General features: G+C 44.5%; 1 protein-coding gene and 1 long non-coding RNA gene across 4 annotated transcripts; one reads left to right on the top strand and one right to left on the bottom strand.

Annotated features, from left to right (window-relative positions):
• Positions 1-891: 891 nt before the first annotated feature.
• LOC125167097 (uncharacterized) lies at positions 892-16,178 on the bottom strand. 2 transcript variants are annotated; one of them, XR_007152661.1, is made up of 5 exons: positions 16,093-16,178; positions 15,791-15,866; positions 6,346-6,487; positions 6,114-6,243; positions 892-1,131 (listed from the first exon to the last, which is right to left on the bottom strand). It is a non-coding gene; the product is annotated as an uncharacterized LOC125167097 (long non-coding RNA). The 2 variants fall into 2 exon arrangements; XR_007152681.1 differs by lacking the exon at positions 6,346-6,487.
• On the top strand, positions 11,816-26,435 carry RGCC (regulator of cell cycle). 2 transcript variants are annotated; one of them, XM_047860925.1, is made up of 5 exons: positions 11,816-12,723; positions 13,263-13,448; positions 22,833-22,940; positions 24,686-24,748; positions 25,822-26,435. In XM_047860925.1, the coding sequence occupies exons 1-5, from the start codon at positions 12,675-12,677 to the stop codon at positions 25,932-25,934; spliced, it is 519 nt and encodes a 172-aa protein (XP_047716881.1). In that variant the 5' UTR covers positions 11,816-12,674; the 3' UTR covers positions 25,935-26,435. The 2 variants fall into 2 exon arrangements, with proteins under 2 accessions (XP_047716881.1, XP_047716891.1); XM_047860935.1 differs by having other exon boundaries at positions 11,837-12,723; positions 26,041-26,435.

The raw sequence follows: 26,435 nt of genomic DNA, 5'->3' as shown, positions 1-26,435 counted from the left end.
TCTGGGTCTCCAGCCTACCAGCCTACTCCATCAGATTTTGGACTCACCAAACCTCCACAAACATGAGCCAATCTATTAAAAATAAATATATACATATACATATATATATATATATATATACACACACACACACACACACACACATACACACACACACACACACACATCCTGTTGGTTCTAATATAGGTATATACCTTTAATGAAATATTATTTGGCCATAAAAAATAATGAAGTACTAATTCATGCTACAACATGGATGAATCTTGAGAACATGATGTAAGTGAAAAAAAAAACCAGTCACAAATGTTATGATTTCATTTATCTGAAAAGTCAGAATAGGCAAATCCATAGAGACATAAAGTAGATTAATGGTTCTTTAGGGCTGAAGGTGGGCGGGTGTGGGGAATGGGGTGCTACTGCTTGTGGATGTGGACTCTCTTCTCAGGGGGACGAAAATGTTCTAAAGTTAGATTATGGTTATGGTTGTACAACTTTGTTCATATGCTAAAAATACTGACCTGTACACTTTAAATAGGGGAATTATATGTCAATACAGATTTTTGTTTTTACTCTAGGTAGGAGGCAGATACAACAGAGTTCATGAAGAAAGTACAAATATGTCTGAAATTCTGGGAAACGCTGAACTGGAGCCTGATGTGCCTCAGAGAGTGTTGTGAACCTCGCTGGAGACACACTGTCTGTACATGTTTCCTTTTTGCTCCCTGTTGTGTTATTCATAGTCACAGCAAATCAATCCAGTTTTGTCCTAGACTGGTAGCTGTATTACTCAACCTGATTAAAAAATATAAGAGCAAAATATAGGTCGGCTTATAAAGTGAGAGGTAGAGACGCTGACAGATGCTAAGGAAAGAGTCTAAAATACACGTTGGACCACTGCCTAGAAGGAGGATGGAAATTTATTATATGAGGGAGGTTTAAATGATACTTCATGTTCTGAGTGTTTCCATCCATGAAAAAAGAGCTGACCTGCTTTCAACCTTACGTGGAGACAGAGGTGGTGGGGGCCAGCTGCACATCCAGCGTCTTCAATTATCTCTGAAAATCAGCGTGCCTCAGAGATTCTTCAGAGAGCTGGTGCCAATATATTCCTGAGTGGCCACAGTCCATTCCCTCAAAAAAAAATTTTTTTTAAAGAATGGGTTAAACGTACAAATCAATTCTCTAGGAGTCTATGTATTAAAAAAAAAACACCTTCATATTAAATAAAAGCCTTCATTAGGTAGTCAAGCTTTTTTTAGGTACCAATCCCTTCTCTGACAACTATTGATCATGTACTACCCACCCCCACGTAGACCCTGTTGAGTAGACAGCAAGGGTTGTGACCCCACCTCACTGGCCACAGTGGATTCCACCAGGGGCAGATGTCTGACCCACACTTGGCCATCAGATTCTCCTTCCTGGAAATTTGGGAATTGGATATAGATGTTAGCTCATATGCATCCTAAAAGAATTTTAGAGTGACTTATGCAAGTTTTCATTATATGTATATGGAATTGCAAAGGAGGTTATTTCCTGGGCTTTCCAAATTCTTACATTTTAAAATAAAATAATCATATCACTCTTACCTAAATATCTAAATTCATCCATAAAAAAAGAACAAGTACTTTATCAACAACAGGACATTATACATCATTCTTTTCTTTAAACCGATGTTTACATTCCAAATTCTCCATTTTGTGTTAGTCATAGTATCTTAATTCTCCAGAACAAAAATACTTACATAAGTTGAAATAAGAAATTTAAAAATTTGCAGTGAGCATAAAGCTCTAAGTGTGTTAAAAACAAGTAAATATGCTACCTATTTTCAGTGATAAATAGTTCATATTGATGAATATCACATATTCCTATTTATCCGCATTTAAAAAATCCTATCTATAACTATGTATCTGTAATCATTATATATAATGATTGACTTTGTTCAAATAATGCGCAAAGGAAACTGGAAGTAATTTGCATATCAATGTAACTCAACTCTTTGACATTCTTCTCAGCTTTATGCCCCAAATGCCTTAGTGATCTTCCAGCAAATATTATTTTAATGATCTATCAGTGGACAATTCTAGTAGCTCCTTCGTCCAATTTTGATATAAGCAATAAAATAGAAATTTCTGACTTGCCTAGTGGCAGATACTGTCAGTGCCCCACCCACTTCTCTGAGACACCAAGCATTTCAGGATACAAAAATAGTGTCTTATTACAAATATGTATGACTGTCTCTAAGAGCTTTCCGTTTGCCTTAGTGTGAGGGAGACAAGTGTCAGGGAGTTAATGCCCCTGAGGACAGCCTTCAGTCAATGACAAGAGATCCTGAGCTTCCTTGCTTTTGCAGGTGGGATAGTCCTGAATGTGTTCTATATCATCTTCCCAAGGTTCCCTATGGAAGTGAGTGCATTTTTCTCAGTGGGAACTTGCTCATTAGGGCATTCTCTATTGGCTTCCTTCTCTTCCCTGTCACTTCTCACTCTCTTGCTAATGCTTCCTGGGATCACTTCCCTCATATTGCATTTGCCCTCAACTCTTGACCTTGGCAATGCTTCTGGGATAACCCAGCTGCAGTGAGTTGAACTGTAGCCCCCACAAAATATGTCCACGTTCCAAACTCCAGAACCTGTGAATATAACCTATTTGGAAAAAGAGTCTTTGTAAAAGTCATTAAGTTAAAAATCTCATGACTAGATGATTCTGGATTACCAGAGAAGAGTCCCTAAATCCAAAGACAAATGTCCTTATAAGAGAAAGAAAAGAAGGTGCAGAGACAGAGAAGGCCATGGGAAGACAGAGGCAGAGATAGGAATGATAAAGCCACGAGCCAGTGAATGCCTGGAGCTACCAAGAGCTGGAAGAGGCAAGGAAGGATTTTTCCCCTAGAGCCTTTGGAGGGAACACGTCCTGCTGACACCTTGATTTTGGACGCCTGGCCTCTAGAACTGTGGGCAAATAAACTTCTGGTGTTGTAAGCCTCCAAATTGGCAGTAATGTTTGTTATGGCAGCCACAGGAAACTAAGTTCTGGGGAAGGATGGTGGTGAGGGTTGCACAACAGTGGGAATGTACTTAATGTCACTGGACTGTGCACTTGAAAATGGTTAAGTTGGTAAATTTTATATTTACCACTACCACCACAACAAAGTAGAAATAAAGAAAGAATAATGGAAGCTAGAGATTAATAACAGAATTAGATTTAGTCAGTCCTCAAGGGATCCCACGGATTGGGGGGGCGATGTGTGCAAGAGGACTCTGTCATGTGATGTGGGGTGGGGGCTGAGCTCCAGAGGGGTTGGATATCTTGTCTTATCTTACATTCCCCATCTGTATCCTTCAGTGGGGTTAAAAGAACAAACCAGAAGGCATCCTCCCGTATAAAAACAAACTAACCAAATAAATATGGCATGATTTTATCTGGAATAGAGAAAGCTTCTGCATCCTCTAGACTTGGAAAGCTCCAGCAAAGCTCTTTCTTCCCTGGCTCTATGTCTACAGATGTGATGAGTGCTATCACTGAAACCGGGCTGAGTTTGCTAGGCAGAGCCTTTCCACCAGTGAGAGTTCTTGAATTTTTGTGTTTTGGGATTCCTTTGAGCATTTTTGATACTTGAAGCAATACTTTGATGATAGGTATTAACTTTTTCACCTAAAAAGTCCACACATCCACATCCTCTCGTGGATCCTTCCAGGAGTTTGTGGATTTAGGGTTACATGTACCTGCTCTAGAGGCTAGGCAATTTCATTTCGGCGTTATGCGTGCTATGTGAGCAGCGGTCAACATCGGTACCAGTCAGGCCTTACTCATAGTTGCTTCTAGAAGTTCACTCATAGATGAGACACATACAGTGTTAGCTGGGAATTTCCCAGGTTTAAGTGATAAAAAACGTATCTAACAAACAAGTTAAAAGTCAATATATTTGGTTCTTTTAACTGGAAATGTCAGGGATTGTGGGTTTCAGGCACCCCCAGATTTAGGCTTCAAGTGTATCATCAGGATTGAGTCTTTTTCCATCCTACAACTATGCTCTCCAATGGGTTCTTAGATTTTCCTATGGAGGCCAAGTTCTAGGTGTCTGTGATAAATACTACTAGTGCTAGTATTTGAGGAGGAGAGATGAATTCTTTCTCTCCCAGGGTCACATCCACCCTCTCTGTGTGGCCAGCCTGCATCTGGTGCCTCCCCTGTGTGTGGGAGAGGTGGGGCCATGTAACTGACAGCCTTAGAAGGTGGAGGAAGGAGTTTTTGAAAATAAAAGATCCTGGACAGAACAAAAGTAACAGATGTCTGCTGCAGACATGTATGCAAATAATTGTAAGTCCGCATGATGGATGGATATGATAAAGGAAACACAGCAAGGTCCACTGGGGACATGGAAGGGGTTATCAACTCTACTGGATGCGGTAACGCCAAATAAAGCTTCATAAAAGATAACCATGCATGAGGCATTAAAAATATATTAATTATATTCAATGTTACTCATCTACAGCTCCGTGGCTATTGTCTTTCTTGTTCATTTTTTTGTTCTTAGATCCAAGCATGATCCCTGCATATTTTGGCAACTCAAATATTTGTTGAACTGGGGTTTTAGAACAACAGTAAGATAGCCTCCTGTTTAGATGAAGATTTAAAGAAGTTGAAGCACAAAAAGATCATTCTGGTATTTTCCATTCTACTTTTCGGTTGCCTTTAGTTAACTTTTATCCAGAGAATCAGTTTTGAAATAACATCAGAACTCAGTTTTATTTTTAATGTTATTTTTTTGTCACAAACATCTGACAGCCTTGATTTTATAAGTTCTCAGGCTTCTTGCCCCATGACCAAGCATTATATGAGCACACTGTGCAAACCGTAAAATCATGGAAAAGTTTAAGCCAATCTTCTGACTTATAAAAGCTTGGTAACTCAGTCTTTAACTTATTCTTGTGATAGAATGCAGTCTGTAAAGAATCTGGACTGTTCTCTTTCTATCTGCCACCTCCCTAGAGAACTGATTTATAGATCTTTCTTGTCCTTCTGGTCCAAACAGACCTGAAAACACATGGAATTTAGGTAGACTGCGTATTTATTAAAGCTAATCTGGAGCCAGTGAAAAAATTACTAGGGGAGGAATTTTGACTTATTACTACCTGTTGTTTATACCAAATAGGTTTTTAAAAAATGTTTATTTATTTTTGAGAGAGAGAGAGGGGGGGAGGGAGAGAGGGAGAGAGAGAGAGAGAGAGCATGAGCAGGGGAAGGACAGAGAGGGAGCGAGAGAATTCCAGGCAGGCTCCCTGCTGTCAGTGTGGAGCCGAAAAAGGCAGGGCTCAGACTCACAAACAGTAAGATCGTGACCTGAGCTGAAATCAAGAGTCGGACGCTTAACCAACTGAGCCACCCAGGTGCCCCTAAGTTTATTTATTTAGACATGCATCCAAATAAGAGAGAGTGAGAGGAGGGGCAGAGAGTGAAGGAGAGAGAGAGAATCCCAAACAGGCACTGTCAGCACAGAGCCTGAAGTGGGACTTGATCTCACAAACCATGAGGTCATGACTTGAGCTGAAATCAAGAGTCAGATGCTCAACAGACAGAGCCACTCAGGCGCATCTGCCCCAATTGTATTTTCAATGGACTCAGGCACTACGTTGAACTCACCACCCTCAGTTTACCTCCCACTGCTCTCTGGTCTATGCATGGCCCTTTTTTATTTTATCTACTTGGGTGTTTATTTGTTGATAATATAATGAACACCCATGAACTCATTATCCAATTAGAGAAGGAATACACCAACCATAACTTCCATCTTCCATATGGCGCTGTCCTGGCCCATTTACCCCCTACCCTGGACTCCTTCCACATGATGTAACCACAATTCCAAATTTTGTATTTTGTTCATTCTTGATATAAAATATTTTTTATCACACATTACGTGCATGCAAACCATATAATGATTAGTTTTAATTGTTTATGACTTTTATAGAAAAGACATTATGCCATGTATAATCTTCGGGGACACTGTTCCCATTTCGTTTTCTATTACTAACACTCATCCATTTGTTGTGGCTGCTGTGATTCACTAATCTTCACTGCTATGTCATATTTTATCACGTGAACACACCAGCATTTACCTATCTGGTCTCCTGAACACTGGAGTTTAGGCCTTCACATTTCTTGCTGTAATAGAGAGCTGCAGTGGAGATTCACATATGTGGTTCTCTCTCCTGGTGCGCACCTGCTGGAGTTGTCCACGGTTTATACCTAGGAATGGAATGTGGGATGATGGCAGGGTATATGAAATCCAACTTTGCAAAACAATGCCAGGCTGTTTTCCAAAGCAGTTGTAGTAATTTCTACTCTCACCAGCAACGTGTAAGACATCCTATTGATCTGCCCTCTTCAGAACTTGGTATTGCCAGATGTCTTAATTTTTGTCAATCGAATGGACGTAAAGTAGTATCTTGTTATGGTCTTGATTTGCATCTCCTAGATTATTTACAAGGGACTCAATAAATGGAACAGAAAAAAATGATTATCCATGTGAAAAGTAAGTCAGACCCTAATCTCACATCAGACATGCAAATCAACTCCAGATGGATTAGAGATTCAAACGTCAAAAGCAAAAACCTGAAAATTGTTAGGAGAAAATATGGGTAAATATATTTAGATCTTGGGGGTAGGGGAGGATTTCTTAAACACTGGACACCAAAAAAAACCTCACTATAAAAAAGAAGTGTGATGAATTTGACTAGAATGAAATCAAAAGCCTGTATTCATCAAAAGACATGGTAAAGAAGGTAAAAAGCTACAAATTGAGAGAAGACATGTCACATATAACGAAGAACCTATCAAAAATAGCTTAAGAATTGCTACAAAATCAAAAAGGAAAGGACAACAACCCAGTAGAAAAATAGGCAAAAGACATTTTCATAGAAGAGGAAACACATAGAGCCAATACTCATGTGGCAAACTCAATTTCCTCAATTTTGAAAAGCATCTTTTGAGCGAAAACAGGAGAGTTTAAAAGCTACTATAGTCTTCTTCCAGGTTAAGCAAAAGCCAGACATCTAGAAAAACACAATGCAACCTTAAACATTCCTCTAATACTCAGGGAAAAGTAAAACACAAGGAAAGTAAAATACTTACTAATGTATTTTAAGTTTACTCTCTGATTTTGCTTATTCCTGTTGCCTTACACATTGTTGGCATTCAACAATGGTTAATTAATTGATTGATTTCCTGTGCCTGGTTCTCTGTAAGCCTAACTTTGATTTCTTTCAGACTTGGAACAGATGGGGCACATAGTTTTAAGACATTAAGAAACATTATAAAACGTGACCTTCCTTCTCTGAACTCTGTGCCCTGTTCGCTATAAGAATAAAGCATCCACGCGAAGGAAGAACTCAGATTTAATCTAAAAGGCATGGTATAGCTATGCAGAGCCCAGACCCTGTGGTTGAAAACAAAGTGCTTAGTCGGCATTGCGGCATTGCGAGGGAGAATCAGAGCACAAAAGCAGATGGGAATGCCCCCAGGGCCCACCCCCACATAGGGACCTTGAAATCAAACAAATGTGCTCTTATAAAACAGGCACTATATTGTAAGGTGACCTCACAGAGCACTAGTTTAATAAAGGTGACATTTTAGAGAGGAGGTACTTCGTTTGCATCAGATTGTTAACATGTGAGCTCACTGTATTTGACTGACAATTTTTTGCTTAGGAAAACAGCTCAGGATATTAATATTTCTGAAGATTGGTCAGGAGGGGAGTATCTAAAGGAAACGGATGTGCTAATATTACCTTGTATTTTCTGCAGAAGCTATAACTTAATTAGTATAATCTTTGTGTTGGTTGGTTGGAAATTACATACTAAGAGACTTAGAATTTTGTTTTTTCTTTGACCCAGCAATTTATGAATTTATTCCATGAGTAAATTCATGACTTCATTTAAGGAAGCAATCATGAATGAGCCTAAATATATAGCTACTAAAATATTCATCAAAGTATCATCTGTAAAAATGAAAAAGTGAAAATAATCTGAATGTGGAAAATGGGGAACTGATTAAATTGTAGTCTATGCACATACCCATTAAAATGATGAGAAACAATATTTGAAGACATGGGGACTGATCTTATGGTCACAGGTTATAAACAGCATATAAGGCATGATTCTATTTAAAGCATATGCAGCAATGTATGCCTAAAGAAAACAAACTGGAGAGATATACACCAAGCAGAAGAGAAAAGGCAGCACAAATAAATAGAGGGCCACAGGACAGCCACAGAGCACAGACAGATTGGCAGAGATAGAAAGATTATGAGTAAAAACACAAACACAAAAATAAACCAACAAAAACAGTAGGACAATATTCGTTTGAAGGAATTTAAAAAATGTAAGCTGGAATCAACTCTCAAAAAAAAGAAAATCAGAGAAGATTCTTTCTTATTGCTGCTGTAACTGATTACCACAAACTTAGCTGTTGAAGACCATAGAAATGTATTATCTTACAGGTTTGTGCGTTAGGAATCCGGTAAGTATTCTCAGTGGGCCACAGTCAAGGTATTGGTGGAGCTGTGCTCCTTTGTGGAGTCTCTAGGGGAGAGTCTCTTTCCTTGCCATTTTCAGCCTCCAGAGACCATCCATACTCCTGGCTTGTTGTCCCTTCCTCCATCTTCAAAGTCAGTATCTCTGATCATTCTTCCTTAGTCACATCTCCTTCTGACTATAGCCAGGAAGGGTTCTCTGCTTTTAAGGATTTGTGTGAGTTATCTCTTCACCTCAAGACCCTTAACCTTCATCACATCATGTTCGTTTTGGCACATTACTATGGGGATTTGGACGGGACATCCAGTTGTGATTGCTTTACAAAAAGCTGCCTCAAGTCTTTTTCTAGAAGGAGACCTGTGTGACCAAATGGCCTTCTGGAACCAGAAAAGTGTGTTAATCCTAGTGTAAGGCTGTATGGTTAATTTAGGTTCAGGGCTGGTGAAATACATATCCCCCACCTCTCCTCAGGAAGGGATAAGATCACAGTTGAACAGTGAGGTCACTTATCATCTTTGTCAATATGGCCATGTGGCTGGGACCATGGGAGCCCCTGGAATAGAAAATGGAACAAGCCAGAAGGCTCAGTGGACTAGAGGTTTAACCTTTGTCTTTTGTCTGGTTCTACAGAAGGAAAAAACAGAGGTGGACTCATGTAAGCAATAAGAGATAGGTAAGAGCATGTTAACTGAAGCATTGCTTGTGACAGAGAAAGATTGGAAACAACGCAAATGTCCATCAATTAGAGACTGGATATACGAACTGTTCTGCAGTCATTCAATGGAATTCTATTTGGCAGATTCAGTGGAGAAACTAGATCTGTGTGTATCAACATATGTGAAAACAATGTTGAGTGAAAACAAACATGTTGCAGCACTAAAGTAGTTATGTAAATTTTAAAACACATAAAGCAATACTATGCATTTTTTTTCTGTAAACATATAAGTAAATTTAGTTTCACTATAAAAACATGGACTGGGAGGGTACTTACTGAGCTCATGGTAGTGGTTGTCTCTGGAGAGGGAAGGGGATAGGGCTGCGAAGGACAACCAAGGGGATAGCAACCTTACCTATATTGTTATATTTCTCTTATTAAATGTAGTTGAAGCATATGAAAAAGTGGTCAATTTAATTACTTATTAGTAAAGTGTAAATTAAAGCCACAGGAAGAAGAGGAAGGAGGAAGAGGAGGAATAAGAGGAGGTGGAGGAGGAGAAGGAGGAAGAGGGGGAGGAGGGGGAAGGAGGGGGAAGGAGGAAAAGGAGGAAAAGGGTGAGGGGGAGGAGGCAGAGAGGAAGAACCACAGTCAGGTACCACAACACAGTCACTAGAATGTCTGAAATTAACAAGTCTAACAATATCATATGTTGACACAAATATGAAGCAACTGGAATTCTTACACATTGTGGGGAGTGTAGATTCATTCAATCACTGTTGGTTTGGAAACTGTTTCCCAGTATCTTTGAAAGCTAAATATGTGCCTATCCTGTGATTCTGAAATTCCACTCCGAGGTATAAGCTCAAGAGAAGTGAGGATGGGCCCCAAAAGAAATCTGCAAGGCTGTTCATAGCACTTTTGTTTATGTTAGTGGATGACTAGAGATAATCAAACCAACTAAGTTATTCCACTTCTAGATATACATCCTAGAGACTCTTCATCATGTACACAAGGAGGCCCAAGAATACTTATTGTATAGCCACTTACAGGAGCAACAACAGCAAAATAACAATGCAAGTTGCCCACCAGCAGGACAACGGCTTAATACTGCAACAATATGGATGGATCTCAAGGACGTTATGTTAAGTGAAAGAAGCCAGATATAAAAGAACACATACGGTGTGATTTTAAGGAGTTTCACAATTAGCAAAACTCATTTCTGGTGACAGAATTCAGAACAGGAGTTACCATAGGGGTTTACTAACGGAGTGCTATTGACTAGAAAATGGCATAGGGACCCTTCTGGGGTGCTGACAAAATACTGTATCTTGATCCGGTTGGTAATCACACACGTGTATACATAGGGAAACTTTATCAACTATACACTCAAGATTTGTGCACTTGACTGTATGTCAGTTTTGACACACACATACAAGAAAATCCAAGGCAAAAATAACAATATGTTAGTTAACATGTGTTAATTCTCAGTGGTGGGTATAGATTACTTAATTCTCTGTATTTTCTTTATGTTAAAATTTACAATCAGGAAAGAGAGCAATAGTTCTCCATAGCCAAAGTGATACCCATCCTAGAGGGGCCCTCTGCCCAGCCATCTCCCCAACACGGGGGTGAGTTGACAACAACCAACCAGCCTGTGTTAGTGGATACAAGGTTATCTTCATGGTCACTCTCTCAGGAAATTGGTGTGGCTGCTAAAAAGTGGGGTGTTTTGTAGGCTCTTTTGAAGGTCAGTGTGGCTGATTCTTGAGCTGACAGGGACCCTGAGCCATCACGCATGAGCTGGACTAGAGCGCCAGCCTCCCTGCACCCCAGCCCCCCCAAAGAAGGCAGAATGGTATTTAGAGGGCAGCTCCGTGGCCTCAGCTTCCAGATTGGTTGCTGCTCCATTTAGCCCAGGGCATCACCCATATTGGGTGCATGGCAAGTCAAGAGGAAGGAAAAGAGAGGAACAAAGAATTTAAGGAGGTGGAAAAAATAAGAAAAAGAGGTAAAATGAAAGATGAATATGCCTTGCCCTGCAGCTTCAAGGACCTTGGTTATCTGCTTCCTTCCTTGGAGCCTCTTTCTCCTATGGCCTCAGCTCTTCACCTTACACTGTGGAGGAAGGGAGGGTGTGGTAAAGCCCAAAGTGGCTCCGAAATCAGACAGACCTGCCTTTCTGTCACTGAGTGGCAACCTGCTTGACCTCTGGTGCCTCCCTTTCCTCACCGGTGAAACAAGCATTAATCCACCTCTCAGGGTCGCTGTAGGGGCTGGAAATGGGGAATGCCAGGACCTGACCTAGGAGGCTCTTCATAACGGGGAAAGGGGGGTAAGAAGAGGCCTCTCTTCCCCCTGAGGTCAGTTTTGTGGGTCAGAGACGCTGGCAGCGTTGTCCAATAGAACTTTCTGAGATGATGGGTGTTGAGCACTTGATAGGTGTCTGGTGAGCCCTGGGGACTGAGTTTTTCATTGTATTCTATTTCAGCTGTTATATATTTACATAGTCACCTGTGACTAGTGGCTGCCGCAAGGGGCAGTGCAAGGAGAGTTATTCAAGGTCACGACTGCTCCCCCGCCAGGCGGCTGGGCAGGGTGGCCCATTGGTCTGGACACTGAAAGGCGCTGGGTATGCGCCGCATTTACGCAGTCATTTCTTCCCCTGAAAAAACTCTTCCTGAATAAAGTCGGGGCTGGCGTGAAAGCCCAGGACTGAGGTCAAACTCCGGGCTCCGGGATGGGAGCAATTAAGGTTTGTAACCGCGTGGACTCCACGACTTCGGTCCCTTCTCGTCCCCTACTCTCTCCAGTCTGCCTACAATCAGTAAGTCCCCTGGGGAAATGCGGTGGGGACACGGGAGCCTCCCTCTGCGTCTCCGCCACCCGTCTGGGCCTCCTAGGGCTACTGTATTCTTCGCAGCAAACGCTAGAGGCTCGGCACTTCCCATTTCACAGCTGAGGAAACTAAGGCTCCAGGTTAAGGGCGCGCGGCAGGAAGCGGGGGAGCTCCAGCCTAGCCGTAAACTCTTTGGGGCTCCGGTGGCGACAGAGACACTTCGGCGACTGGGGTTGTCAGGGCGCGCGGGCGAGGCGGCGAGTAAATATTTGGGGCTGTAACCCGGGCTCCGGCAACTCACCGTCACTGCGGTTCCCGGGCGGGCGCGTGGCGAGGGCGGCGCCTGGGGGACAGGGGCGTCCCCGCGTGGCGGCTGGGACAGACCTCGCGGCCCCGCCCCGGCCCGCCTCCGCCCGCGGCTATAAGACGGCAGAGCGGGAGGGTGGCGGCGGTGGGAGAAAGAGCGGGCGTGCGCACCGTGCTGCAGGCGGCTCGGCGGGAGCGCGGCCGGGCGAGGGCGGCCGGCAGAGCGGGAGCGCGGAGCGCGAGAGCCGGCCCGGAGCAGCCCCGGCGTGGGCGCGAGCGGGTGCACCGTTTCCGAGCCCAGCACCTCCTAGGACCCTCCGCCGCTCGCGCGGGGCCGAGCCTGCCCATGAAGCCGCCGGCTGCGCAGAGCAGCCCCGCGGCGGCCGCGGCCGCAGGTGAGTGCGGGACCCTGAAAGCCCTGGCCTCGCGGGCGCGGTGGGGGGCGAAAGGCTGGGGATCCGGGGGCGTCCCTTTACCCGCGGGTCCCCATCCTCCCCTGCGGGACCCTGCCCCTGGCGGGTTCAGCTGCCTTCCCCGCGCCTGGCTGGGGCCACTTAACGGGCGCAGCCTGACTCCGTCTTGCCACCGCTTACCCGTTCGCACGCGCCCCCGAGGGACGAGCGTGGGCACAAGTACCCTACAGCGCGTGGGAAAGAGTTCGGCCGCGTGGATTAGCTGGGTGACCTTTGGTCTGCAGCTTCACTCAGCGGAGGCTCAGTTTCCCCATCTCTAAAACGGGCATGATTCATACCACCGCCTCAGGGGCTGGTTGAGAGTATGAAAAGATAAGGAACGGGCAGTGACAGCGTGGCTGTCACTCGGCAGGCGCGCGCTGAATGTTAGTTATCTTGGGGAATGGTGGCGGCCCCCTCCAGGCCCGGGGACGGGATAGCCGTCCCGCCCCGGCACCTGAGTCTGTCATCCCTGTCCCCAGCCCCGGCCTTGGACTCGGCGGCCGCCGGGGACCTGACGGATGCGCTGTGCGAGTTTGACGCGGTGCTGGCCGACTTCGCGTCGCCCTTCCACGAGCGCCACTTCCACTACGAGGAGCACCTGGAGCGCATGAAGCGGCGGAGCAGCGCCAGCGTGAGCGACAGCAGCGGCTTCAGCGACTCCGACAGTAAGTGTGGCCCCACCGGGGAAGGCGCGGGAGCGCCGGGAACTCCCAACCAGGGGTCCTAGGGGCTCGAGTCTCAGTCTGCTTCTCTGGAAGCCGAGGGGTGGGGAGCCCAGCCAAGCGAGCCCTAAGGCTCCGTGCAGTCCCTAGGACGCCCGCAGAGAGGCAAAACCCCCGGGTTGTCACGCGAAGGCTGTTGGAGGCACGCGGGTCTACCTGCTGCCTGCAGGTGTCCTGAGGCCGGAGGGTTTAAGCAGCTGCCCCGACTCAGCCAGACCGGGCTCCCGGGACCCAAGCCAGGCCTTCCCACCGTTACTTCCCCTCCCTTCCTTTGCCCTTTTCTCTCTCTGCATGTTTTTCAGAGTATGTGTAGAAAGTGCCACAGGAATGGGGGTGGAGGGAGACATGGGAAGGCACAATACCGAAAAATTTGTGAAACCAGAAGTTTCATAAGCCGCTGTTCTTGGGATTTTTGAAATAACTTCTTGCGTTTTCTTCTGGCTCCGAGCTCCCAGACCGGCTGGTGCCCTGCATGCGGTTTTTGAAAGACTCCTTGGCACGGTGGGGCTCGAGTATTTTCGGAAGTGTCCTTCTTCCTTTAGGCAGGTCCACCGCCGGGACCGCTGGCTTCCACAGCTCCCCCCACCCCCACTCAGGCTGGAGAAGGAGCCAGAGAGCAGATGGGCACAGAGGTGCTTCCTGGCGGCTTTTCTCAGAAGGGAGACTACCGCAGGGTCTCTTTGTCCTAAACAACCTTGCAAGTAGCGAGACAATTTGTTTTTTGTTTTTTGTTTGTTTGTTTGTTTTTTAATTCGAGAACAAGTGGTCTTTAAGGATTATGGATATCTGTTTAGGTATCAGCAAATTTGGTGACTTTTCAAATTGTTGGTTTTCAAATTCTGGAAGACTTACTATTTTTCAAAGCGAATTTAAATTTTTCTGACTTATTCTTGAGACTTCATTCCCTAGATGGGTTACCAGCACGAATGTCACTCCCTTTGCTGCCCTTGACTCTGGAAGTGAAAGCAATGACCCAAGGACCTTTCCTTGTGATTATCTTCTTTTGAAATCTGAAGCTCTTCCTTGTTCCAGAGCAAAGATATAGTCCCAGACCCCACCATGAGCTGTCCTCCTGAGAATGAATAAAAGTGCTTGACACCCTGTTCAGGGTTTGAGTCAGAAACCTGAGGTCCATCATGACTTTCCTTGGCAGTCCTGCCCAAGGGTTAGATTTAATTGAAGCTTTTGAAGTGAACAGGGATGGAATAGTGTGCTGCTAATATTCTGTTTTGCATTTTTGGACTTGATTGCTAATGACCAGACCACTTGTTTTCAATTTCAAAGAGAAATCTCAAAACTTCTGAAATTTGTCTCAAAGCTGTGGCCAAACTTAAATATGTCTTCTTTTGCTGGGTCATGGAGCAAGTTATTCATCAAATGCAAGTTCTCTCTCCCACAAGAAAGAAAGCTGGGACAGACTGTCCAGTACTCCACTATTGCAAAGAACAAGTCCTTTCTGACACAGGGCCTCATTTGGCTAGGATGTGGTCTGAACTTGCCCATCCTGGGTGATTGCAGCTCCCTCTGGATAGGGTTTCAGATCTGGGACCTGTTTTCAGGGACCTGTTTTCAGAAACCCATCCTTAATGGTTTTGGGGGAGAAATTTGGAATAATCTATAGTTTCTTTTGGGGTGTATGTGCGTGCATGCATTTTGCTTTCTGCCCTTGTTGCTAACTGCTCAGCTAACCCTTAGTTTGGTGGCTAGAGAGTAATGGGGAGGGTATAAAGAAGGCCCAGATGATATTTGTCTTTTTTATAAATGTGTAGCTTATCCCCCATAAGACTGGTTAGAAATAGTCTTGGCAGAATCAGTGTATATCTAAACAGTAATTTCTTAAGGAAGCATACTGTGTGTATCTTAACTGCCACCAAGTACTGAGCACATACATTTATTATGCGTATTTGTCTATTCAATGCTTTTCTGAGGAAGAGAGTGTTTGAGAGAAGTAGATCCTACTGAGATTTAGGTCGCCAAAAGGGAGACATACCAGGATAATGATAATAAGAGCAGCTCAGTTTTACCAAGCCCTTACTATGATTATTGTTATTATTTATTAGCTCTTATCAGTAGTGATTTCTTTGTTGGGCTTTAACTGTGTTATCTCATATGACCTCTACCACAGTCCTATAAGATAGGCACTGTTATCTCCATGTTTCTGATAAGACAGCAGAACTGCGTGAGCTGTCTCTAAGACCTTGCTCTGTCACCATGGATGGTTGGCTGGAATGGGAACCAGGTCCTCAGGAATAGACCTGAAGTCCCATTGGACCCAAATCATTCACCTGTTTATTAACAGTGGTTGTGTCTCTTCAAGGCAGTCGACATCAGGCTGGGTCCGGAGGGTCTTGGTTTCTACACCTGTAAAATGGAAAGGATGCTATTTAGTAGTACTGTTAGAAACATCCATAAGCTCATGATGAGGAAGAAAAAAATCACTGTTTCATGCTCTCAAGAAGACATTAAAATGCACACACCAGGCTCTATCACATAGGTCAGATGTATTTGAGCCAGTGTCTTGCATGCAAATGTTACATATGAGCTACAAACCAGCAGTACCTTGATTCTCACTCTGCCTGCTACTTACTGCTCTATGACTCAGAAGATCCACCTTCCAAGATAGCTCAAAGTAGCAGTTCTGTTTTTTGAAGAACCCTTCCTTTTCTCATTAGAAAAAAAAAAAAATTAGGGTTGCTTGCATACAAAGGAGAAACATAGATATTCCCTCCACCCAAAGAAGCAAGTTAGGAGAGAAGAATGGACATTTAAAAAGGAATACACCTTCCTGGGCATCTGGGTGGCTCGGTTGGTTAAATGTCTGACTCTTGATCGTGGCTCAGGTCATAATCTCATGGTTGTGAGATCACGCCTTCTGGGAGATCCAACTGGGCATAGAGGCTGCTTGGGATTCTCTCTCTCTCCCTCTCTCTCTCTCAGCTCCCCACCTCCTACCCTGTACACACACTCTCTCTCTTTCTCAAAAAAGAAAAGAAAAGAAAAGGAAAGAAAAGAAAAGAAAAGAAAGAAAGAAAGAAAGAAAGAAAGAAAGAAAGAAAGAAAAGAAATACTCCTTCCTGTTCCTACTGATGGGGTGGGAGGGGGAGGTCCTCCAAAGACGTGAAGAGGACCAAAATGAAAATTGCAAGATAACTCCACATTAAAGATGGCATTCAAATAGGGGTTGATCAAAACAGGCTGGTTCCTTTTCCCTAGACTTTGGTCCAGCAGGTGAAATCTCAGACACTTTAGTGGGAACAGTTTTTTGTTTTTTTTTAATTTTTTTTTCCCAACGTTTATTTATTTTTGGGACAGAGAGAGACAGAGCATGAACGGGGGAGGGGCAGAGAGAGAGGGAGACACAGAATCGGAAACAGGCTCCAGGCTCCGAGCCATCAGCCCAGAGCCCGACGCGGGGCTCGAACTCACGGACCGCGAGATCGTGACCTGGCTGAAGTCGGACGCTTAACCGACTGCGCCACCCAGGCGCCCCAGGGAACAGTTTTAACATCAGCAGTGGAAGGGCAGTGTTGTTCAAACTTGACCCTTAGAGGGATTTTAGGGGTTGTAAACTTCTTTGGTTTTAACTTTTAAAAAAATATATTGTTTTCAGTATTTTCAAAATTGTAAAGGCACACCATGATTTCTCAAATATGTCTAATGAAATTTTAACTCATAATTACTGGTTTTCTAAAAATTTTTAATGTTTATTCATTTTTGAGAGGAAGAGACAGACAGAACACAAGTGGGGAAAGGGCAGAGAGAGAGGGAGACAAAGAATCCGAAGCAGGCTCCAGGCTCCAAGCTGTTAGCACAGAACCTGATGCAGGCTTGAACTCGTGAACCTTGAGATCATGACCTGGGCTGAAGTCAGACTAATGCCCAACTGACTGAGCCACTCAGGCGCCCCTTTAATTACCAAGTTTTAGCCAATGTGTTAATTTATGTTTCCACTGAATGATTTTATATGAAGTTTACAGTATTACCTTGAACTTTAAATGGTGGTATGAACTCCTATCTCTGCAGTATTGGGATTTCACTTACCTTTTTTCCTTTGAAGAGAGGAAGTGTTTTGCTACTTAACAGGAAGGGTCTGAAGGCTGCTGGGACTGCAAGAGATATTGTGATGTTGTGGAGCCGTTTTAGGGAATGAGGAACTGGCTTCTTTCAGCAGGTGCAAGACCAGAACATTTGTATATCTTTTCCTAGTCTGCTCCAGCTTGGCCCTGGGAGAAGGTACCCTGTGGACAGTGGGTGTTAGCATGACAGGTAGCATATTGGCTGATTTGGCATAGGAGATCCAGAGACTGGAATCTGAACTTGTTCAAGCCTTGAGAGAACGAGAAATTAGGAGCTCTTGGGCTGCCCTGGCACTGTTAGGAATTCCAGATGGGTGACAGGTCTCACTCAGACAGAGACCTCGAGAGGTGTCCAAAGGGACCCAGCGGTCAGGGAAGCTGGGACAATATTGGTGAAAGGGAAAAGGGCTCTTTCTTACTCTATCCTACTTTTAGTGAGGCTTTCAGGATTTAGATTTTGTGGAGGAGGTTCACCCCTCCCCACCACCATTCACTGTGGCAAAAGGGAAAGAGGTCCAAGGCTTTCTTTTTCTCAGTTAATTACTATAGTTTGCTTGTCTTCAACGTGTGGGATTGTTCTATATTTACAGGAGCTCTGGGCAAGGTTTACTGTCTGTGGTTTTACTTCCCTCTGGAGTAGCACATGTTGGTGCTAACCCTAAATTACCTTTCTCCCCACCCCCAAACTAAAAGAGCACAACTACCTTTTAAACAAGCTTGTGTTTTTTACAGCTGAGTTTCTCAAACTCTGTTGGTGCTCTTAAAGTTAGATCTTTGTATATTGAATATGCTTACATTTCTTCTGATGGTGTCTTAGGGAACTTGGTACCTAAGTTTGAGGTTCCTGGATTCCGCACGCCAAGTTGACTGGCCAAAGACATTTCTAATGGGCCTTTGAGATGCCTGTGAGATGGGGCTTTAGAGCTGATTGAAGTAGATTTTGTGGAGCCCTGAAATGTAGTCTTTTTTTAAAGATTTTTTAATTTTCAACGTTTATTTATTTTTGGGACAGAGAGAGACAGAGCATGAACGGGGGAGGGGCAGAGAGAGAGGGAGACACAGAATCGGAAACAGGCTCCAGGCTCCGAGCCATCAGCCCAGAGCCTGACGTGGGGCTCGAACTCCCGGACCGCGAGATTGTGACCTGGCTGAAGTCGGACGCTTAACCGACTGCGCCACCCAGGCGCCCCTCTGAAATGTAGTCTTATCACCTGCTAAGGTTCCCCAAATCATCACTGATTGTGTCCTTGAACCCCTCTTAATGGCACCACCTGATATTGGGGTGGGTGGGGCCATAATACATTAATATGCTATCAGCCAGCAACACATTGCTATCATTTTATCAGACTAACAGGCTGTTGTTTTGCAAGGGATAGAGTTCCAGAGGCGTGAAAAGAACAGGAAGTTAGGCTTTACTTACCTTTTAATCTACCCCAATGCCTACCGTGAAGTCTTGTTCATTGAGGGTGCTTAATAAAAGTCCATGGAGTGAAATTTTATGGGATAAAGGAAAGTGATGTCTAGAGCTTGGGGGCACTTCTGTGTTGGTGGTTTGTTTTAGGGAGGTTTATTCGAGGGTGCCTCAGAAGATAAGCCTCTCTTGAGAATTTTGCTGCTATCTAAAGAAGAGGAGGAAGCCCAGGCTCAGAATCTTGCTTGTTAACTATTCGCTGTGGGGCCCTTTGCTCTCCTGGACAGGTTATCCTCCATTTAACTAGGAACTTTAGAATAAAATCATGAAAACCAGGGGCGCCTGGGTGGCTCAGTTGGTTAAGTGTCTGACTTCAGTTCAGGTCATGATCTCTCAGTCCATGAGATCCAGCCCTGCCTTGGGCTCTGTGCTGACAGCTCAGAGCCTGGAGCCCGCCTCAATTCTGTGTCTCCCCCTCTCTCCGCCCCTCCCCCCTGCTCACATCTCTCTCTCTCTCTCTCAAAAATAAACATTAAAATAATTAATTAAAAAAATCATGAAAATCATACATATCATACACGGAGTGGCTAGCTTACTATTTCCCTTTTGCTAAGGAAGAGACTAAGGCTCAGAGGTGAAGTGATTTGCACAGGGCCACGCGGTTGTCATATGGCCCCTTATCCCATACAGCTCTACTGTGGCAGCTTCTGCTGAGCCTTGTGGTAGCTTTGGGCTTCCTGAAGTTACTTTTTTTCATCTTTTTCATGAATGACGTATGTAGAATATTACCACAGGGTGGGACTGAACTGTGGGCAGATTTGGCTTCAGGATGCTGAGGGTTCGCTTCCTGTTGATGGTTGAATATTTTGGAGCCTGGAGTTAGGTCTGGCTCAGATTGTGCACAGAAACTCATGGAAAGAGAGAGGAATCAAGGTGTGGCAATGAGCTGCTGTGTGAACTTGTGTGTGTGGTTGGTTAGGAGGTGTGGGGGAGAGGGGAAGTGGGGAAGTGAGTGTATGCTAAGTTGACATGCTTTGTGTATGTGTGTGTGTGTGTGTGTGTGTGTGTGTGTGTTTGCGTGTATCTATCTCTATATATCTATATAGGGGTATACCTATATATATATATGTATATATAGGTAGATATTGTAGCCAGAATTTTTTTTCTTTCCCTCATTGGGGGAGTAGCATTCCCCCATTCATTAGCAGTAAGAGGAACTTCTGATTATGTTAAGTTTGATTTGCAACTGAATTTATTAGGCAAGTAACAGCCAGTTTGTCTATATATTTTCTGAGTTTGAAGAAAATACTTGGATCAAAAAGGCATATTAGCACCAGGCTGTAAAGGCTAAGAGGTACACAGTGACAACATCCCAGTACCATGACTCATTCTCTACAGAGTCTCCAAACCACCTGAGTTTTTCCTGAATCCTCACTGGATTCTTTTTTTCCTACCATTTTGCAATGGCCTTTTTCCTGTCTAGATCATTCCTTCCCTGAAAGTTCAATGACATTTGGTCTACTTGCCTGTGAGGTAAACAAACCGTGTGTGCGTGTGTCCCTTCCCCCCAAAGGATGGCTGTATGTGGATGTAAAATTGCTGAAAGTTGGAGCAGAATAGGGATGAAGTCCAAAGTCAGGGCAAGGGCCAGTGGTGCAGGGCTGGGTGGAGTGAGGTATGCTGGTGAAACTGGCTCTCAAGGGCCAAGTGTTTCTGAGAGATAGAGACCAGAGGTGTGGCCACGAAAGCCTGGGCCAGCGAGTCTCTGGGTTCGGCGGTCTGGGCCAGGGATGGGAGCGATGCTGTCAGGTGTCCTCAGAGCCAAAGATAATGTGCCAAACGCCTCATGTTCTTTCCTTCTGGCTCAGGGGTTTGGGCACGAAGCCGGCCTCCACAGGGCTCTCTGTGGTTTTCCTGCCCCTGGGTCTTACCTCATCTTTTCCCCTACAAGTTTCTCAGGTTCTATTTGTGGCGATTCTCCTACCTATTGCGTGGTGACAAACAGTGACGCCCTGCTGTAGGTCTGCCATGGACACGGCCGCTTTCCTGTATGTAAGGGAAAGGCTTTCCCTTGAGAAAAACCAGACTGCTCTAGGGGTGGGCTCAGCTGGAAAAGCAAGCAGAAGGGCTTCCCCATTTGAGTTCCTGTGCAAGTATCCTGAGACATGTTAATGGGCTGCCACAAAAAAGGTGTCCCATAGTTAAACTGGAGAAATAAGACTTCTCAGGGACATTGAAGTGGGAAGACCCAGTAGGAGTCTCCAAAGGTGCTCAGTGTTTCTCAAACTTAGTTGATCACATACATGGTTCTTCTTTCCCAAGGACCAGTGTTCTGAGGAACATTTTTTGGGGGAAATATTATGTGTGGGGTTTGGTATTTTGGATCTCAGTAGGTGTTCATCACCAAAGCCCTGAAAAGTGACTGTGGTCCTTTTAGGTGACTTAGGCTGGACCTCTGAGGGGAGAAAAGATCGTGAGAGTTGGGCATGTCTGGAAAAGTGGACAAGATAACGCGTAGGTCAGGAAGATAAGACGGCACTGGGGCCACCTGGTCAGAGGAGGGTGGGAGGAAAGGGAGCCAGGTGTAGGGTCTGAGAACTTGCAGTAGCCTTTTAGGGATGAAGCTGAATTATTGTGTGATGAGAAACCTCTGCTTTGGAAAATGCTTTTTATCTTTTATAACTTATTCATGTTCACTTTGAGTTATGGGGACCAAAGAAAGAAGTTTTTGCCTCCTCCTGAGTTGGAGGTCGTTGGATTCAAGTGAGTGAATCCCAAAGAGAGTCCTGGCCAGGCCCTCTTGATTCAGCCGCCCTCTGTCACCTGAAGAGACTTTCCAGAGGTCATATCTGCTACAAGTGTGCCTGGCTTTGTGTTTTGTTTTAGCCAGGAAGACTGTTACTTTGTGACCTCACAGGCCACATCCTGCTTCCGCTGGCTGCTCTGCCTTTGAGCCCTTTGAGGGGGTGGAACTCAGCCACCAGCTCCCTTTTGGTGTCATGGCCACATGGCTGAACTGGCTATGGGCTGGTTTCCTCATTTTTGGCAGGATTTAGAGAAGTAGAGTCTCAGAACTTCAGAGCTGGAAGGAACTTTAAGGATTATGTAGCCTTCCCATTGTATTGATGGCTAAGCCGAGGCTCAGAGATGCTGTCTTGCCCAAGGGCGCCCGAGTATCTAAGTAGCTGAGCTGCTTCCCTTGACTCCCAGCACAACTCTGCTTCTGGGACCTTGCCTTGCTCTTGCTGTTGCTCTGGTCTTTGGGGTACGGCATTAGAAGAAGCCACAGGATCACTCCAAGTGTCTATAATTGACAACGTCTGGAAGAAATATTTGTCTCTGACCCTCTAGCTTATCCTCAGAATGTAGGTTCTCAGGAAAACCAGGCCAAAGACAGTCTTGAGTAGTCAGGGAGGATTCTGAAGTAATGGGACCCAACCTTATGTTTGTATTTCGGGGAGTTCAGAGGGCAGAAGGGACATTTTTCAGGAGAGACGATTCTTTAGGTCTAAAATCCTGAACCAGCCCCCCACCCCACAATAGCCAAGCATCGGCTCGGCTCTCAGACACCTGGGCAGTGGGATCCTGTGTGTTGCAAAGGAGGCTGCTCTGGTCGTGATCATCCCGTCACACTCTCCTTTTTTTTTTAGGGAAGCAAGGCCTTCAGTGTGCCTGACTGGACACACACACACACACACACACACGCACACACCCCTATCTCAAATCATTTTTGGGCATGACTATAAAATCTGGAAATCAACCTGTTTTCTTTACAACTTTGCTCCTTTGGGAGATGAGCTGAAGACCATCTCGAACGAGTTACATTTTCTTTCCTGAAAGGTGCAGATTCGCTCTATAGGAACAGCTTCAGCTTCAGTGATGAAAAACTGAATTCTCCAACAGATGCTGCTCCAGCTCTTCTCTCCCCCACCGTCCCTCCTCGGAAAGGTAGGCTCGTGAGTGGTGGTATGAGGGTTTTGGTTTCCTTCTTCTCTCACCCTTCCCGGTCTCTTGTCTCTTCCGCCTGACCCCCGACCCTTCCCAAATGTGCAAAATAAATAGATAAAACTAACATCTTCGTATGGTGTGAGGTGGAACTGTCCTTTCTCAGGATTCTGATCGGTGTAAAAATGAAATCAGGTAATTGAGGGGCAAGGAACCAGATCCGCAGGGAGAAAGAACGCTTGTCTTTAGACTCTGCTTTCTCTCACGTGGTGTAATCAAGACCATGCCAAATGACAGTGCTCTCTCAGACTGGTTGGTTCGAGAATTGAAAACTCAGCAGTTAGGGTTTGCAGAAAGTGAGATCCTTTTTATTGCATTAACTATGTAACCAATGCTTTCAGATTACCAATTTAGCAATTCAAGGGGGTCATCATCATGAGGCAAGCCATGATCTCACATGATTTAAAATAGCAGCTCCAGCCTGTCTCTACTGTGATATTAATAGACCTAAAAAGTTTTTAAAGATGCATGAGCAGTTTCTTATTTTTTGGAACTTGTAAAGTGTCTCCAGCTAGAGAGCTGAATGTTCTGTTACATTGGACAAGTGCCCTCTTGAAAACAAAAGGAGTTTTTCTCTTCAAGAAACATTATACTTGCTGAAAATAGTTGCAGAATGCAATAAAAATGGAACATGGTTAAAAAGAAATATGAAGATTCTATTACTTTTCTCACTCTTGGCATTAAAGGCAGAATTTCCCTCTTTTTCAAAAGAGTGATTTTTAAATTCTCCTCTCAACATAGCAGTGTTGAGCAGTCACTAGGGACTCTGCTGTTGTCCAGCTCTCTGCAAAACGGAGCTATTGAATTCAGAGAGACAGGGCAGTCTAGGAAGTGGCTGAAAACGTGCCCAGATTTGCTACCTGATCTTTAAGAGGTAGGAATTAAAGAAGGAGGAAAAAGCCCTAGTGGCAAATTGACTTTAAAAGCTGAGAACAACGAGCCATTTGTAGCCAGCCAGCAAGGGTTAATTAATACAAATATCCAGGCACGCGTTTCGGACAAGGCATGAATGACGAACCCTACAGGAACGAGTATGTGTCTCAGGATATAGAGGGAACAAAATCAAGACAAGGACTGGCTGCCTTGTCCTGACAGCTGGATGGGATGAGGCTGTCCCAGACCCGGAGGCCTCAGTTTGCCTTTCTGTACCATTTTGACAAAGAACAGCGGCTCCTCCTTCATTTCATACCGAGGGCTGTGGTATTGCCCTGGGGTGGTGGCACAAACAAGAATGTGTCAAAGGCGAGGCTTAGTGGGAATATTGAATCTGGGTGTCCACTCTGCACTGTGCCACGCTTACCGGACATTTTTGACTGATGACTCAAAACCTACAGAGTCAAAAAAATCAAAACTTTTCATCTTCCTTTCCAGCCTCTCCTCTCCCCTGCCCCTCAGACTTTTAAGGTAGTGAAGGGAGATTCTTCTTCTAGGTTGTTGGGGTGAGGGTGGCACAGGGGATGATGAACTGAAAAAACACAAGAAGGGGACGTCTAGGTTAATCTTCAGAATCAGTGTCTGAGTTGACTGTAAATAAACATTGGAGCAGACACTTGGGGTTGGTACAGGACAGTCTGAAATAACGTCTCTGAAGATCCAGAGATACAAAATGGGGTCGCATAATCCTGGGAACAGAGGGCTTCTTGAGCTGTCATTGATATGGAAACTGAAGGTCGACTCTTGTTTTTCAGCTAAACTAGGAGACACGAAAGAGCTAGAAGACTTTATTGCTGATCTTGACAGAACATTAGCGAGTGAGTACACGCCTCGTATTAAAAAAATCAAACAGAAAACCAACCAACACCGCTGATAAAGTGCCATAATAGTTACCAGCTTGCCTGGGGGCAGGAAGTTACATCACTGGGCTTCTTTAGGTTCAGAAACAGGACCCTAGTGGCTCAGAAGGAAATTCTGAGGACAAGTTTGCATTAATGTAGACCGTGTGCCTTTCCAAACAGTGAGAACAGGTTACCAGCAAACAATGACATTTTGTTTGAAAAATGCAGAGTAGTTATTAGAGCAGGATTGGAGCTTCACCATCACTATGTCCTGGCAGGCTTTTTGGAGGAGAAATGAGCCGACTGACTACAAAAGCAATGTGCTAACAAGCCAGATGGTTCCATCCCATGGGCCAAGGAAGTGTTCCCAGGTTAGATCCAAGGATTTGGGAGGTCTGACTTCTAAAGGGTTGAATCCCAAAAGAAAGAATTGGCCTGGGGAGACCCCATAGCCAAAGGCTCACACCAATTAGTGAAAAACCTGGATTAAGTACACACTACTTTGTGTCCCATTTGGCAGTTACACTAATGGTACCCCTTTATGTGACTGGAAATGTTGGGAACTGAAGATATCAGACCGTAACTACAATGGGGGTGGGGGGTTGTCCAGAAGACGGGGCCCTGAGAACCAATCTACCCACTCTGTTTCAAGAGGAAAGGATTACAGGAGCCAGAAGAATCAGCTAGGACTTCTGGGATAAAAGTTTCAGCAGCTCTACTCTTGGGGCGGGGGCGGGGGGGGTCTCATTCAGTCACAGAGCAGAAGAATTTTGTCCTAGGGTCTTAATTTTTTTAATGAAAGAGTTGATTTTCCATAAGGAATGTTTTATGCTATGCTCTGCTAAATAGCCAGGGGTAACCTGAAAAATTAGATCCAAAGCTGGTTATGTAAAAATGACCCTGTTCCTCATACTGTTTCAGACAGACGTAAATCTCAAGTGGAAAGTCCTTGTATATTTTCTGCATTCTCTTGCCCGTTCTCTTACCTGCTATACCATCCCACATCAGAAGACCCACGCCTGTTTTGACAGAGATTATTGTAATTACAGCACAATTTGTACGAGACCTGTGGAACAAGCCTGCCTACTTCATGGAAATTGCAGCTGGCCGCCCGGTTGTACCAGTTAATCAGACATACATTACGTGGGAAACCTGCCATTAAGTGTGATGCTTTGATGCCTGTCTGCGACGGTGTTAAGCTCTGGTTAAGCCTAGGAATTGGAAACTCTTATGAGTGCATGATAACCTTATTTATCTCCTTTTAACAGGTATGTGAAACAAGGAGAAGTTCTGGGTCCTTTCATCCTAAGGGAGAAGCTTCAGAAAGCTCCGAGGACCCTGGTAAACTCAGCTACGGAATTTGCTGCCAGAGCAGACAGAGATGAGAACTCACCTACCAGTAGGCCATTCTCAGACTCGTTCTGAAACCAGCCTTTGATCATCTCTGGGCAATTTAGAGAGTGAAACTGACTTTGTTGACCAGCTTGCAGCATATTAGAACAGATGACCCATGCTAATATTGTATTTTCTCTCAAAACATAGCTTTCCTGTAATTTAAAGTGCATTTATGGAAATATTTGTAATTAATTATATATAGTTGGAAACAGTAATATGCTTTTCCCAGTATAATATATTTTTGTATGCAAATAAAATTTGAACTGGA

The sequence above is a fragment of the Prionailurus viverrinus genome, chromosome A1 (genome assembly GCF_022837055.1).
Source record: "Prionailurus viverrinus isolate Anna chromosome A1, UM_Priviv_1.0, whole genome shotgun sequence".
Taxonomy (NCBI): Eukaryota; Metazoa; Chordata; class Mammalia; order Carnivora; family Felidae; genus Prionailurus; species Prionailurus viverrinus.
This window is presented reverse-complemented; position numbering and strand designations above follow the sequence as displayed.

Excerpts from the sequence above, each read along its gene's own strand:
- RGCC (XM_047860925.1), top strand. The coding sequence starts at position 12,675 with ATGAAGCCGCCGGCTGCGCAGAGCAGCCCCGCGGCGGCCGCGGCCGCA. Across the intron at positions 12,724-13,262 it reads CGCGGCGGCCGCGGCCGCAG|CCCCGGCCTTGGACTCGGCG; the intron begins GTGAGTGCGGGA and ends CCCTGTCCCCAG. Across the intron at positions 22,941-24,685 it reads CACCGTCCCTCCTCGGAAAG|CTAAACTAGGAGACACGAAA; the intron begins GTAGGCTCGTGA and ends CTTGTTTTTCAG.